The sequence below is a fragment of the Sinohyriopsis cumingii genome, chromosome 17 (genome assembly GCF_028554795.1).
Source record: "Sinohyriopsis cumingii isolate HCF-2022 chromosome 17, ASM2855479v2, whole genome shotgun sequence".
NCBI lineage: Eukaryota > Metazoa > Mollusca > Bivalvia > Unionida > Unionidae > Sinohyriopsis > Sinohyriopsis cumingii.
The window spans coordinates 14,430,220-14,447,489 of NC_142977.1; the positions used below are offsets into that span (position 1 = coordinate 14,430,220).

Here is a 17,270-nt window from a genome sequence, read left to right on the forward strand (position 1 = left end):
TATTTTGTCTTGATTTATTTCCTTCGCGTATTGATATCCAAAAAAAAAAACGTTCGATTAAATCGTTCAACAATTGCCTGATCACGATGAATTGCAGTATGTCCTTGTCTGATTTTGTTTTTTTCATCAGCTATGATACTATACCTTGAAATTTTCTGCCAGGATCAACTTGTAACAGCTGTGGCCATTGCAAGGGTCCACGTTGATAAATTCGTTCAAACGTAGAAGCTACTTCAGTCGCTGTTTTTGTTGATAACGGCTCTGCTTCGTTGTACCTACTTGCAACATCAACGACAGTTAGCGCGTATTTGTACGTTAATCGGCATCTTCCAATTTTGATAGTAAAAACAAAATATCAGCCTGATGAACTTCATTTGGCACACTAACATCAAAATATGCATTCAAGATTCGTTTAGGCGGTGGTAGCTAAATTTGATATATTGCCTGTCGTGCTAACCATTTTTCAGCAGCAACACGTGTAACATTTGTTTCTTCAGCGAGTTTACTAAGCGCTGCTCTACCCCTCCAATATCCCCTTGGACTATAATAAATCTACTCCATTATAATATTAATCGGTTGAGTAAATTCCAGCTCCTAATACAAGCTTACCCTTCATCGCAGATCTCATCAACCAATTAGTTGATGATTCTTTGAAAGATTTATTTTTTATGGAATTCAACGCATGAATTAATATTACATCTATGATATGCCTATCTCGCAAGTTTTTAGTTTTATAAGCTACATCATGAGCGTGACACACTTTATCAATACAATTTCTGGCTATTCACCTAGTTTTGGCTGATCTTTGTTATCAAGCCTGATATCATATCGACTACCAGGACCACAATAATTCTATCCTGGAAGGTGTTTTTCTCCTGGGTATTTCCCCCATGGAATTCCTGGTCACTTCGTTATATTGTTTGGATTAGAAATAAATTTAAATTTCTTTGTACCACATTGTTCATACATACCTGTAACTGCTGATCTGTTATTCTGTGTTGTACTAGTTGTTAGTTCACCTGTACGAGTATGTGTCCTGCATTTCACACAATATAAATCCATATTATTTATTATATTTCTATAACATGGATGTCACTGATTTCTCGGCAACAAGAATGGGGCTTCTATAATAATTTAAATAAATATTGGAAGCACCCCATCCAACACCTACCACAGTGTCAGCATAACACCCCGGCAGGCCACAGTGTATGTTTTTTCGCTCCTTTGTGAACGAGTCGTCCATACTTATGAAAGACTGAAGTGAAATGTGAGCAGACTTGGGAGGGAATAATAACGACTCCATAAACTTTAAAAATGTGCATAAATGTGCGCTGAAGTGTTACAGTATGTTGTAAATTTGTAAATTTGATTAAGTAACGGCAAGAATATAATAGCTACGTCTGCAAGTAATCATTAAGTGTTTATGTCGCTTGAGGTAGTTGGCTGTTCACAACCGTGCTTCCCTGCCTATTACCGTGCATATTATTATTATGCTCTAATCCTGATATTATTATAACTTCGAGAATACAAAATTATTGCTTGTTTCATTTTAATAATTTTTATTCATCGTCAATCGTGAACTAAATCCAGCGCCAAAATTACCCAACATATTGTAAAATTTGAGGGCATCGCGTGTTATTAATGCATTATTATTTACCTGTCGTTCAGTTACAAGCTTTTATTTTAGGTTCACAAGAAAACAAACAAAACACGCATCACTCAGTTAAATGTTTCTTCTCAGGTTATGTGCGCCAAAATAATTGTGTACAATGTTTGATATAAGGACCTTGCTTTGAAAACTTGGAATTACGCCATGAAACATTTTTCAAAAGGTAAATAATTTGTATACATGTCAACATGTTAGGAAATGGAGCAGTCTTTGTATCGTTCACACAATGCGTTAGACCTTTCAAAATTCTCTCTCTCTCTCTTTCTCTCTCTCTCTCTCTCTCTCTCTCAAATTATTAGTTTGTTTTAACAGATGATCTAATGACGATAAATGCTTACAAGGAAGATAGTTGTGTGACCTCCTCCTTATGATCAAACCTAACGCTATCCAGTCTTAGCTTTCATTCCGTATGGACTTAATCTTATCGTAAGTCATAGCTGAGGCTGTGAGAAGCTATAGGTTGTAATTGGGATTGTCATCTACATTCCACATCAGATGTTAGGCTGCGAAAACCTGCAGGTAGTACCTGGACATAGAATACAAATAATAGTAATAATATGTTCACTACATTTGTTTCTCAATACTGACCTTTCCACTGGGTGACAATGAATACAAATCATATGTTAATACCTTCAAAGATGACTTAAGGGTGAAGGAGTTCTTGTAAAAGGTTAACCTGCAGTTTGTCGAGATGCTGGACTGTCAAAAGAGCTGCATGTAAACAAAACACAGATTTTACTTCCGGATCATCACCAATGCCTTTTTACTCACTGTGCACTGTCACCGAAATACACACGCAAACCACACTCTGAGATCATATTCTCAATAATAAGCAAATACCTTTAAATCCATACCAAAAATGCATAAATATAACTATTATATCACCACAAAATTAGAGCGGAAAGAATGTTGTAAAAAAGACTAGAACTACATTCTTGGGTACTGAACTGGAAGTACTAATTGTGACCTGATTCCAACTGGAATTGGTCTATACATTCTATGTCAGATGTTGTTCTGCAGGAACCTGTCTGTAGTAATTGGAATTAATATATACACTCTACGTCAGAAGTCAGGCTGCGGGAACCTATAGGAAGTAAATGGAATTGTCATATACATTCTACATCATATGTCGGGCAGTGTGAACCTGTAGGTAGTAACTGGAATTGTCATATACATTCTACATCATATGTCGGGCAGTGAGAACCTGTAGGTAGTAACTGGAATTGTCATGTACATTCTACATCAGGTGTTGGGCTGTGAGAACCTGTAGGTAGTAACTGGAATTGTCATGTACATTCTACATCAGGTGTTGGGCTGTGAGAACCTGTAGGTAGTAACTTGAATTGTCATGTACATTCTACGTTAGTACTCAGGCTACGTGAATATGTTAGTAGTAACTGGAATTGACACGTACATTCCAAAATTAAGCTATGGAACCTGTTGGTAGCACAGTTTGTATTAACAAAGTTGCATCCGTGTATTAACAAAGCATTTCGGTCAATAGTGCTATGCATTTAACGCAGTTCATGTGGGACATGAGAATAATTTATACATGTAATCGTCATTTGTCCTAAATATGCTTGAACCTTTATCTTGATCACTGGATCAAAGATAAGAAATTGTTACACGAGATTACACGCTAACATAAAATATCTTTATAATTTATAAATTTGAGAAATGAACATGTATATTACTCACTGTGCACTGTCACCGAAATACACAAGTATATATCATTATGTAGCATTTGGAAACATTTAACTATTCAAAATGCAAACAATCAGGAAGTCAATAAATATTTCAAGGAAACCATATAACAAATTTGTTTATATTTAATGGTAAAGGAAGGGATTTTGCATGGAAATGTTTCAATCCAGCTACATAGTATTGATTTCATCAATATAAACTACGTGTTGTGATAGAGGTCTTTCAGCACATGACAATAATATTGTCACCTTACACGCTCCAGTTTATCACTCGACACACCTTCTTGAAATAGTATCTGACTAATACTATTTATAGAATGGAAACCGTTCATGTTGACATGATCTTGCTCCTTAGCTTTAGATGTTTTGATGTTTATAAATGTCATATCGCTGTGTCCGATGCAATTTGAACACCGTTTTCAAAAGGAATTAAAGCTAAATCATTTGTAAATATCCAGCAAATTCAGGGGAAAAAATGGCCAAACATTAGGCATCTTCCCATTCACACACACACACACATATATACATATATATTTAATATTCTGCAAGCATTGCAAGCTGAAGCCTGATCTACATTCATTTTAAGTTTAATCCAATTTCCACAGAAAATATGCAATAATTTCACTTAACACAGATATGAGCATAATAAATTACGCGTCGTTAAAAATCTTTCTGGTTTTGTTCAATTTTATTTTTATTTTGCATATTGCAGGATCAAAACCGTCTCATGAAGTCAGGTATTTCAGCAGATTAAAAATATGGACGAGGCGGACTGGAACTAGTTGTCATGGAAAGATTTTCCGCAGTATATGCATATTAAGGATTCGTGACCTTCCGTTGCTGCGAAAAACAGATGAATTCTTCGTCAACAAATTATATTGGCACTATCAACATTTTACCTTAGATTGTATGGAAGAAGTATATTTCAATAAAACAAGAAATGAATATGAGGGCATTGAGAACATTGCCACTAATGTTTATGAAAAAGCAGACATACTAAAATACACAGCCAAATAACTGATTGTAACTGCTGTCTGAAGTTGTGAATTGCCTTTAAAACTATACCCTCTAGTAACAGTAATAATCATGCCCTAATCAATTCAATTCACTGAATCACATGTATCATAGCCTCTTTGGAACATCCCCTACATACTATTTCGCGCTATACTTTGACGTGTGTGTGCATTAACATTTAATGTTTGCATATCTGTTTTGTTTAGCTGGATATATATGTGTTTGGAAATTTAATTTTAGAGACTGTGAAGCTTCCAATGAAACCTGATAAAAAAGGGGCAAGATGCTGTGAATAAGGGCTTCTGTAATATCAAAAATTTGAAGTGGATGCTACCGCCAAGGACAGTAAACGATATTGTATTTTTACATGAAAAGGTTTGATGACTATATACACATTTCTAACATAATTATAGTAATTTAACAAATGCTTGATAATAACACTACGTCACATGGACTAAACAAGATTTGTCAATACTTGCACTTTATTCACGCCTCGCTAATTCGTATCTCGACAAAGGATACTGTACAAACCAAATGTTTATTTCTTCAAGTACATCCTTGCTAACTTTGCAAACATAAACATCGAGCAAGAATTTATGTCAAACTACATCCCACCTATTACCGCCCTCATAGAAAACGATCCCACACATAACTTCCCAGGCACATATTGTTCATGCATTTGTGTCTCTCTGCAAGCATTGAATCGTTCGTTTGTTTATCTTTGTTCTATTTATGTCCTTACACGACTCATAACAATTAATAAACACAATTGTTATGAAATAGTGCAACTGATTAGATTTTATACAACAACGTAGCATCATCTTTGAAGTCTGTGATGCCTATTACGATGACAATAATAAGAAAGAAAGTCTTTAATAGCTAGGTAATAAAATGTTTGTCCTAACAGTAAATTAAATTTGTTATGCTTCTTTCCTTGATTTACAATTTATGACAATAATATAGTTACAATTATTCAGAAATAGTACTGCTATTATTTCTACTATTTCTACTTTTACTACAAATAACATACTACACATACAACTGCTAATATTTTCTGATTTTATTGGTTACCGTAATTAGACGCTTTATTAATAAATGAAACAAATATGGTGACACACCAATACAATATTTGAACTTTATTAAAATTGCTACCACTATGATGCGTAATATTCCTTTTTGTTGTTGTTGCTAGGAAGTGGCAATATCAGCAGTTGATGGCCACTACTTCGTTGCTCCTTGACCTACATTATCTGGATATGAATCTGGACGAGCTCATGTTCCCTCAAACTAATGATCCGCACGCAACGTTATATGACACGCTAAGGGGGCCCCGAGTGGTCGAGTGGTCTAAAGCGCTTTCCGTTACGGATCACTGCCATCTCACCTCTCTCTGCGTGGGTTCGAGTCTCGGATTCGGCTAATGTGGGTATGTAAGAAAGCTTGCCAGTAGCTTCTCGTGGGTCGGTGGTTCTTTCCGGGGTTTTCCCGGTGTCTTCCTCCACTATTAATACTGGCCGCCATATTGCCTATAGTGTGTTGAAAAATGGCGTCAAACCCTAGAACAACAATAATATGACACGCTAAAAGAACAAAACATTAAGCTCTATATTAGGTCGTTAGTCGCTTCGCTACAATGCCACCGCATGTAGAAATCGCACACTGTATGTACAGCATGTTGACTCAAGTCTTTATGTGTTCCACACTCGCCCACACAAATTATTCTGCTGGCCCCCGAATGAACCGGAATAGTGGAGAGGAAAATGTTCTTTGTACCAAATTTGCTTTATTCAAATCGATAATAAAGTCATTGCATTAGTCAAATTGATCGATGATATAATCGTTTATGTCGCCAGATTAATCGATAATATAGATAATATAGCAATTGCTGTCGTATGATCAATACATAATATATCATTGATATCATCAGGTCAATCGATACTATAGTTATTGCTGTCGTCAGATCAAGCGATAATATATTCATTGCTGTCGTCAGATCAATCGATAATAAAGTCATTGTTTTAGTCAGATCAATCGATAATATAGTCATTGCTGTCGCTCTTTTAATTATCTTTTCTTAACGCATTAATTTACATAGATACTCCTACTAGTGTTGACTGCTAAAATGTAGGGTGATATAGTACAAGTCTTACAGGTCCTACTAGTCTTGACTGCTAAAATGTAGGGTGATACTGTATAAGTCTTACAAGTCCTAATAGTCTTGACTTCTAAAATGTAGGGTGATCTAGCACAAGTCTTGCAGGTCCCACTAGTTTTGAGTGCTAAGATGTAGAGTCATATATTACAAGACTTACAGGTCCTACTTGTTTTGACTGCTAAAAATTAGCGCGATATAGTACAAGTTTAAAGTCCACATGGGCTTTCAATAGCTACTATTTCATCAATATTATAATTAGATTACACATATCGTTAAATGCCAAGTTATCACGTCATTGAATCTTCATGCACCTATATTCGTTTCGAACTTCATTACATACACGCCCAGAGAAACACATTCGGCATCAATCAATTTTAAAGTATATGGATAGTTTTCCATGAGGTCAAGCTGAAGGTGTCATACTGTAAACAACTGATTAAAAATCTTGGCTGTAGGGTCATAAAAACATCTGTGCATTAACAATGAACGTGTGATATCCTGTTATTTGTAATGTTAGACCCGACGTCCTTTTTTCTTCACGCAGTTTAGTACATGGTAACCATTGCAAATTCTATTGAGATCAGCAAGTTTGAAGACATTTAAGGTGCTAAGCAAGTAACAATTATGATGAAATATACATTGGATACGCAGCGTACATAGCATTTCTGACATACGCTTTAGTATAAAAGGAATGATCCCTTTCTTTGAAATCAGAACCAATGTATATATATTCAAACTATAGTGTTTTATCTTTTGTTCTTACATTGTTATGCATTAATTACATTGCTTTCCGATATGTCCTCTTTCTACAGGTCAAGACCTTGCTGTTAAATATTGTTACCTTTGATTGTAGTAACATCTAGATGTACAGGATCATAATCATCTACCTGTTGTGAGAATACTACATCATCATCTGCACATGTTTTATTATTCTTTGAGTCCCAGTCATCACCCACCAGTCTCAACTTTATTTATGTTTGTTATGTAAATAAGAAAACATGGTCTGCTCACCACTCAAAATGAAAATGGGATTTATTGAAAGACGTAAATAACTCCGTGTATCCAGAATTTTACAAACTTTATCAATAACTGTGATTCGCTATTGATAATGGAACACAAAAAATGACATAAAATCATGGTTGAAAGAGAGTTTGAAATGATGACTGAGAAATAAATCGAAGAAGGCTATCCAGTTCGTTTACTCTGCGACATCATAGATGGTATACTTCATCATGATCAGGAACAAAATTATAAACTTTTTTCAGGAATATGGGCATTTAAATCAGGTTTGCCTCTAACTATACTGAGTGAAATTTTGACAATATTTAACCTTAACAATACATTAGAAACCAATGAGGATAATGTCAAACAAAAACCTGTTGTAACAATGAATGCATACCGGTACCTTTTAAAACAATTGATTAATAGCAAGAATTCACACCCCTTGATATGGTCTTGGCACATTTGTGCTCTTAGTGGCTGCAGTAGTTTTTGTCAAGCACTAAAATATGGAGCTCAATTGCTTGTGATTTAATTTATTTCTTGCGCTAATCTGTATCGTCATCGAAGGCAGTTTATGCTTGGTCATGGTTATGCTTGCTATCGTGCATATGGTATTGGTCCAAGAGAAACGGTGTCTTTGTTGATCAAAGGCAGTTTCTCATGCTTGGTCATGGTTTCTCTGGCTATCATCCATCTGGCATTGGTCCAAAAGAAATGGTGTCTTTCTTGATCAAAATCAGTTTCTCATGCTCAGTCATGGTTTTTTCTGGCTATCATTCATATGACATTGGTACAATATAAACGGTGACTATGCTGATTTAGGCTGGAGGGGCCAAACGTTACACACTGAAGCATATGAAGAAAACTATCTCTGACACAGTAGAATTATATAAAGCTGAACAACTGTCTTTAGAAGGTAATAGCCGGTACATTAATTATCTTTAATGACGTGTCTGATTTGATGTTATTCATCAGTGCTTAGAAACTTCTAGCCAGCCGTTATATCTTGAAGTCATGTTTTAAAGTTGTGTTGTTACCCAATGAAGATAACGATCCAAGGTTTGGGTCTTTGGGGCCAAATTTGTGTTACCCCCATGAAGATAACAACACCAAAATTGGTATCTTAGGGATCAGTTTGTACATATACTAATATGAAATAAAGAATGTATACAGTTAATATGTTTCGGTGTTTAATATGTCATAACGATCAGTTAGAAATATCAACTTTCATGAACATCTGTTAAAAATAACACCTTTAAGACATTGCACTCTTTCTTAATTTATTGTGTCGATCTAAATAGTTTTGTTTGTGATTATAAATACAGGTTACTTAAAATAAACCATTTAAAATATAAATGGGCTCTAAAGTTAATAAAAACAGAACGAATTATATTAAAAGAAACCAAATAAAAAGAACCAGAAATAGAAGATGGAACCAAATGCGTACATGTACATACGTACCAGGAGACCACACGAACGTTTTCAGTATATTTATTCAAATTTATTGAGATCTTGTTTGAACCTGATCAAGGTCACATGCACACAGAAAACGTGTGAAATATTACACCTTATATGAAGTAAAGATCAAAGATAAAGCAAATTAACAAATTGTTCTTTACACACAAGTATTATTATATACATAAATGTATTCGATCATGTCTGTTTCAAAGCTATTGCTATGGATCGTTTCCCTTCCGCAATTTTAACGAAATAAAAGTAATTTTGTTTTAAAATATACCAGTCATGTTTGTCTTCCTTCCTAGTATCTTCCTTTGTTAGGCAGTACTTTAAATACAACTGTAGTAAATGTATTACATCATCATACTTAGTTTTATCGTCGTTTCTGAGCATTAAACATTTCTTTAGGAACGCTAAGTTGGTGTTACTTCACGTTCTCTTTATCCATAGTAACATGTCAGTTAACAATGCTTCTCATATGTTAATGATAATGAGGCATATTTTCAGCAGATACAGAGGGAACAAAGATTATTTATCGTGACTGTTTTAAGTAAAGTAATGATACCAGTATGTATGTGAAATGTTCCATACCATCTATGGAAGAATAGGGGACTTCATCATTTTTTATGGAACCCTAGAACATTGATGCCTATCCTTACTGTTCTATTACTAAAAGGAACATTACATTTGGATGTGAAGCTTGGTTTTTCACCATTTGCAATTACGTTTTGACAACGGCGTTAAATACCTCTCTGATGTTTGTCTCTAGGGTGTGCCAAAACATGTATAACCTATTACTATAAACAATAACTCCAATTTAATTTAAATTTCCTTTGCAAAATGTTATATCCGTTGTATGCCTTAAAAATCTACTATGCTACAGCTAAGGGAGAATGTATTGTATGACTTTTATATAAAACAAAACATATTGTTATGTATATTTATTTAATTTATATTTTATTTAATTTAACTGTTTGTTTGTTAGTTTTAATTTCTTCTAATATTCTATTGTAATGTAACTTTATTTACTGGATTTGACATTGTCTAAAAATTCAGTTCGGTTCTGTTTCACCTGTTACTTGTTAACAACTAATAATATAAACTTTGTATCTAATGCTGACCTAGTTTCTGACTTTGATTCTGAAACAGTAAAAGTTCAAATGAACTTAATTCTTGGACAGAATTCAAACACTGGAATATTATTTTCTAGAACTGTTGACACATCAGTGCAACGCTGACCACAACATACGGCATCACCTTCCATTTTGGATTTTATCTGGATTCGAACTCAGCTTCATTTGGAATTTTTAATACTACGTTTTCTATATTTTAATTCTTGGATTAATTTTGGATTTGATTTGTGAAACTGTAAATTCATTTTCTCATTTTAACCTTGATGTTCAAGGAAAATAAACTATTTGTTAAACTGTACAAAGGTTGATGACTTCACCTTTTCTTTTTAATGTTTGAAAGAGCCTAAACACGTAACAATATCACGGGAACCATTTTTAGCAATCATATCAATAGCATAAATGATACTCTTCTCAAATCCCATTTTGTTAGATGCGCTTGCATCTGCTATTTTACGCTGCGGTTTAGCAACATAAAATATTGAAAAATATTCATGTGAATTAACATGAATTGATTAATATAACTGTGAAAACAAAATAGCTATCCCAAATGGATTAAGATTAATTCTTATGGAAAGAGCCAAATTTGTTCTAGAAAAGAATAAATGAAACAATTTATTTAACGCATTTATATTTCTCAGATATAATTCACAAGTTTTAAGTCATCTATTGAGGAAATCGTTTACCATCTTTCAATGTCCGCAATAGTTGCATTTTATTTCAAATTGTAGTTGTATTTTAGTTTTCTCTCCATTCCATTTCAACCATCAGCGTTCCGAAGGATTAGGCATCTGAGGTAACCTGACATTTTATTAATGCTATATTTCTAGATTTGCTTTAGGGCACGCTTGCCTAATGGAAAATAAATTTGTGTTTCCTCTAATTTCGATGGAACAAGTAGGAATTGGATTATGCCATAAAATAATTCAAGAGTTAAGGTCCAATGAAAATAATTAGTCCCATTCTCTATTAAGTATGTATTCAGGACAGAATTTCAGTTTAGCTGTTTGTTTGTTTCAAATATTAATGTTTTAGAATATGGACATAAATACAATACAAATATTCATGTCCCTTTCACATCCATCATTAGTGTTACCGTAACACCATCGAATCCTAGGCTTTTATCATTTGTCATTTGCAGAGACTATTAATGTCTTCTAGATAGGATATATGACTATTCATTAAATCCATGTTAATATAATTAAATTTCGAACAGTCTCGATTCCAACAGGCTTGATTTAGGAGGATATTCGTTTGTTTTCTTTATGTATTCCTCTTGGTGAAGATCGATACATCAAAGTTCAGCATCTTTTTCAATTAACTCGATTATTTGTCAAGGACGTGCACCATTTTACTAACGAAGTTTCTGTTGTGTAGATTTAAAAACATTTTGCTATTTTCTTCCCCGTCATTGTGCGCTAACAGTAACCATTATTACTTGCATTCAGTTCCTCCTAATCTCTTCTATGTCGCAACTAATCTCTTCTAGATTCGCTGAGTCGTTTGTTTTTCTTCACTGGTTTTGTCTTACCTCTCAGCTTTGTTCCATACCCTTTCTTCCATAACAGATATAATTTACCATGTGTCTTTATTTTTTTGTTTGTACAATTTCCTGTCCATATGTATATTGATCTGTGTTAACTAAGTCACATAATATGCACAATTACTACATATATACATACATATTATTGATAAGTATGTCTTAATATAAACATACAAAATACTAAATTTATATTATTGTATTACTTTCTGATTCTACTCAATGCATAAGACCGATTTTCTATTTTCTAAATCACATTGCAAGAATGACAACTATTTTGTGAGGATTAACCTGACATGCACTGTCCTTATTTTATTGATTTGTCTCAAACTTTATATAACACAAAATATATCATTGATACTAGAAGTCAGTTTGACAATTATCGTCTTTCTTGATCAGATATATTATCGGATCAAAATACCTTAGGTGTAAACCACATACCTTGCAAAACACGATACGTTGAGTCGATGAAGTAACGAGAAAATATTCAGGAGACTCAATCTCACCCTTGCATAGTTTTCTTTCATCACATTCTTATAACGTATCAGTATGCAGTTTATGCAACGTTATTTTGTCAACTGGCAATATGCGTTAGAGTTTAAATTCATGACATGGGCAAAGAAAAAATATGTAAAACAAAATATTCTGAACGTTTTTAATACATATCGTATTTGGTACGCTTTTTCAGAAAAATCAATAGACGACAAAAAAAAAACGGATCATGTAACAACATGTGTTATGGTAAAGATTATAAAGTCAAAATATGTAAGTATGTTAATTTCATTTGGACATATATCATAGCTGTTTAGTTTCTAGATAAAAAATATTTAAAAATAAATTGCTACAGTCACTCCTAATGATCTGGCTTTGAAGCAAGCTTCCAAGACAATGAATCCCCAAATGTCCACAATTTTATTTGATTTTGTATTTCACAATATCTGCTGTCTCATATACAGACGTGTTAAAGTCCTTAATACCTAAGTATTCGTCTCTAGTTGTATTAAAATAGAGCTCTTCAATACAGTCTAAGGTAAAACTCTGGAAGTCCCAATGGAATTTGTTGAAGATGAATTCCTCTTTTGTCATTAGAAGCGGAAGATCTCCGATGCCAAATATGCATATATCACGAACAACCTTTCCATGACAATCATCGCCGACACCATCTGTCCAAATTTTGATACGGCTGAAGTACCTGATTTCATGAGGTGCTATTGATCCTGTAAAATGAAAAAGAAAACATAACAATGAAATAAAAATTATCATTTTTTCTATAACATTTCAAAAGTCGAATCCTAACAATATCAAACAAACATAGAGATCTCGTTTAGAGTGCAGTTTTGTATATATTGTATGTGTGTAGTCAATGGCATCACACGGTGTATAATGGGGAAGTTAGTGCCGTACGTTAAGATTGAAAACGACAACAGTGCTTAATGAAAAACGGATATAACCACGTATATATATATATTTGGTACATTAGTGTAGAAATGATGTGCCCTGTGTTACTGTACAACCATTAATACAATAAATTGCTTTGAAAAATTCAAGGCACAATGATCTATATAATGAAAGGTTGACTTATTTTCTTTGGAGTTAGTACAGCAATTCTATATATGATATATTTCTATATTTTTCTAGGTTCTGCTCTATTGGCCTGAAAATGTTAATTCGCTTTAATTTGTCTGGATAAACTTTAAAAAATGAATTAAAAATAAATTTAGAAAACAAAAATGAAACAATAAAGTATAATATATAAATTATACAACTTCCTTTCATAAAGATATTTAACAATGACTAAATACTGCAAACATTGGAGCGACGATACTACTGCAACCATAAGAAATACGATCAGCGGTAAATATTAAAGTTCTAATTATATCCTCATTGTTTTCTCCGTTAACTTTACATTGTCAGGATCGTGCAGCATTTTACGATACTGAACTCGTTTTCAATTCATATTAAAGTCACGTGAAAATAGAAACTACTCTCGATTGTAAACAGACAATGGACGCAGACGCAGGACTTACTTTATTTGTCTGTTGATGAAGTAAACCAACTGAATGTACTAAAGCAGATGTTTCGCTGACTGCGACATATGAGCTGATTTGTCGCATTCCGAGTGAACTTTTTGATTCAATGTTTTGGGTTTAGGCTAGCTATGGACTCCAGACTGGTTCCTTACAAATACCATGCAAGTTACAATGCATAAACTATCTTTTGCTGGTAATACTAATGCAAAATATATACTTACAGTTTTACATCCTGAATTTACTCAAAATGCACTTTCTTAGTTCTGCAAATCCGAATTAAACGAGTCTTGTCATGGGTCTCAAGATTGATTACACATTTCGAAATTGTACTCTAATTTCAACTATATTCCAGGTGCAATTACATCCTACTTACTGCATTCACAATGAAATAACTATTCAATTCCACAGCGTCTTTCGCTAATTGCAATTGAAACGTTTTATATTTTCCCACATTATTATTTGACATATTCAATGACAGAACTGAAACACGCTTGCAAATGTCAACATGCTTTTCCCTAGCTGCTTCAATCCCATGTATTTCATGTAGAATTGGTAGATAAATCCAGTCCATAGTCACGAACATTCGTAGTATCGACCAAAATATAACATTCTATTTATTCCATATCACATGGAAAAGTTGTTGCGATGAGCATTAATTAAAATTGTGATTAGAAATTTCAATTTTAAGTAAACCAAAACGCTATTTTCTTTCAAACGTTATGTCTAGCGCGCAACAAAGTTTAAATTTATCTCGGTGGAGTTATATGCGCATTTATTGTTGTTGTGTAATGATGAATCTGCACTTGTGTATTTAGTTTGGAATACGGTATACATTCAATTACTTTGTTTCATGTAGTGTATTTTTCTTTACATAATTAAGCCTTAGGTAGATTAAGAAAATGAACATATAATAAAAAGGTTACTGTATTTGTATGGGAAAATAGGAACTCGTTTTGTTGAATGGATATACTTCACTCCTAAGGTCGTGCAGTATTTCCATCGGAAAAACACGTTCGCATTTTCCCATTCAAAGGCAGTGTCCTATCAATATCGTTTGCCGACGCCTCCACGATAAGGAACATACAAAATTTGTGATATATAAATGATCGATGTTATATTATTATTATTATTATTATTATTATTATTTAGGTAAGTAGAACATCACACTATTATTGTCTAAAATTTCAGATTAACAAATTAAATTGGTTAACTTGCCTATGTGAAGCTAAAATAGCAACTGAAATCAAGAACAAAAAATTAAATTCAGTTTTGTCAGAAATAACACTTGAAAATTTAACTATGATTATACAATAGAAAGAGAAAATTATATTTGAAATATTTGCAAAATCAAATAAACTTGGCGGATTGAGAACGATATATTATATATGTGTGTGTGTGTGTGTGTGTGTGTATATATAAAATCCAAGTATTATATCGTATGTGAGTTGTATTAGTTGGCGAAGTGCTTAAAAGAACGTATATTACAAAGTCTATTTTCGCACATGCGCAAACTGCAAAATGTTGTTTTGAATAATTCAGTTTAAGTAAACAAATATATGAAAACATTATGACAAGGTTTTCGCAAAATATTCAGTTTTGAAAGTTAGAATAAACTATGTTATTGTTGGTGATTGAATTTTTATAATGTTATAGTTATGAAAACTGGTAACATTATCAGATACATATAGAGATGCCTGTTAATTAATCAACTACGTGTGTCCTTTCCATTATCTCTTAACTTTTGTAGCTTTTGGTTTCTTGATATATGTTAATTGTCTGTACTGTTATGTATATTTAATTTGCATTGTTTTTAGTTAGGTTCTGTTGTTTTGTTGTTTCATGATATACAATGAATAGCTAGATATTTCTTTTGGACTAGTTTTTGTCCAAATTGAAGTTAATTTTCTTCCTGCCCTGAATCATGTATATCCATTTATTTTTTGAATAATTAATGCATTGCTAATATGTTCTCTGTGAACATGTTTTTAATATTATGAATCTTATCTACAGAAGGAAACATTTAACTTGGGCTAGTCAAGGATATTGTGTTTCCCATTTTCTTTAATATTTTTTTTTGTAACATACGTTCTAATTATAAATAAGAGTTTATCAGGTAAACATTTTGGACCTTCCAGATATGGTCGATTAGGTAAATGTTTTGTTTAGAAAACGCTAATCTCTGAGGTCAGACCGAGGACTATATAATCTTGTTACTGGAGAATTATGTTTTCGTGCCTTAATATCTGAGCAGAATCAGGTGTGTTACTGTTGTGTCCGGTAATTCATGTGAGCTCGCATTTATTTATTCAATTCGTTTAATTCCATATTCTTCTCTGCAAATATAAAGTGCTCAGAAAAAAAAACTGAAAACACATTCACTACAATAAGGTTTGTATTGACAGACTGTTGAGCAATCTTAATATAATGGTTCATTTTGGTTTAATTCGTGAATCATTATATTTATAGGAACCTATTTTCTGTTTATTGTTTATCTGTATTTGATTCTCAAGTACAAGCCAAATATGTTGGAATATTGCTTTTTCCTTTTGTTCAGCTATAAGGTCATGTGACGCCACAATACTTGATGACCTTTTTAAAAATGTGTATTATTTTCATTATATGATATTTTTTTCTCTGATGTTTAATAATATTTCTAATCCATATTTAAATAGGTTATTGTATTTACCAAATGTGGTTATCAATTATTGACTCAGTTTGTCGAACATAATCATTTTGACTATAAACAGGATTATCAAAGCACATTAAATTCCCTACCACTGCAACCGGTCATTGTAGACCATTTAAATGCATTAAAATGAACCTCAAAATTGATTACGTTTTCTACAATACAGCAATGACAATCACAGGAGCAAAGTTGAAAAAAGCTAGTAAGACGAAAATACAACCTTAAAAATTGGTATTGAAAACGAAACATAAAAGAACTGAAAACACATTCAGCACAATAGGCTCGGAAACATTTATGAACAAAAATCGTTTCAAGCAAGTAAGAGAGTTTTGTAAATCCGAGATCAACGAAATATCAAATTCATTTGCAGATATAGCAATAATAGGATTACCATATGTTTTAAGGAATTTTCCTCAAATTGATAATTTCCTTGAATTTCAGCAAAAAGAGTTGACAGAAGAGTTGAAATGAAATTCTATATTTCCAAATTTTTCTTTAATAGTGAATATGTCTATATTAAGCGTAAAGTTTACAATATTTACACACATTAATATTAAAATGTATTCACAGAATATAAATATATTTACACAAGTGCGACTCAGTAGTGTAGGGTAGATCCTACCTGCAGCACTATAATACTAATTACCCAAATAACGTTCAATTACAAAGCAACAAAACCTTGAACAGAACCCTGCAAATGACTCCACTAAAGATAAAGATAAATAAATAGGCTGTTCTCCAACTTTATTAGTTAAGAGACGGTGAATAATGATTTACTACTAGCTTTAGAAGCATACTAGCCTTAACTGATAACTTTGTTGCAAATAAACGTAAAATATAGAGTGAAGCCGACATGTTCGTGAAATGAGACCTAGAAGAAATT

The 17,270-nt window shown here is 32.9% G+C and overlaps 1 protein-coding gene across 1 annotated transcript in view; it reads right to left on the reverse strand.

Annotated features, from left to right (window-relative positions):
- Positions 1 to 12,572: 12,572 nt before the first annotated feature.
- The window catches only part of LOC149777792 (beta-1,3-galactosyl-O-glycosyl-glycoprotein beta-1,6-N-acetylglucosaminyltransferase-like), a 114,345-nt gene continuing 109,647 nt past the window's right edge, over positions 12,573 to 17,270 (reverse strand). The window contains exon 3 of the mRNA XM_089938263.1: positions 12,573 to 12,888. Within this exon, the coding sequence (XP_089794389.1) occupies positions 12,584 to 12,888 (305 nt within the window). The 3' untranslated portion in view covers positions 12,573 to 12,583. The remainder of the gene's footprint in view (positions 12,889 to 17,270) is intronic.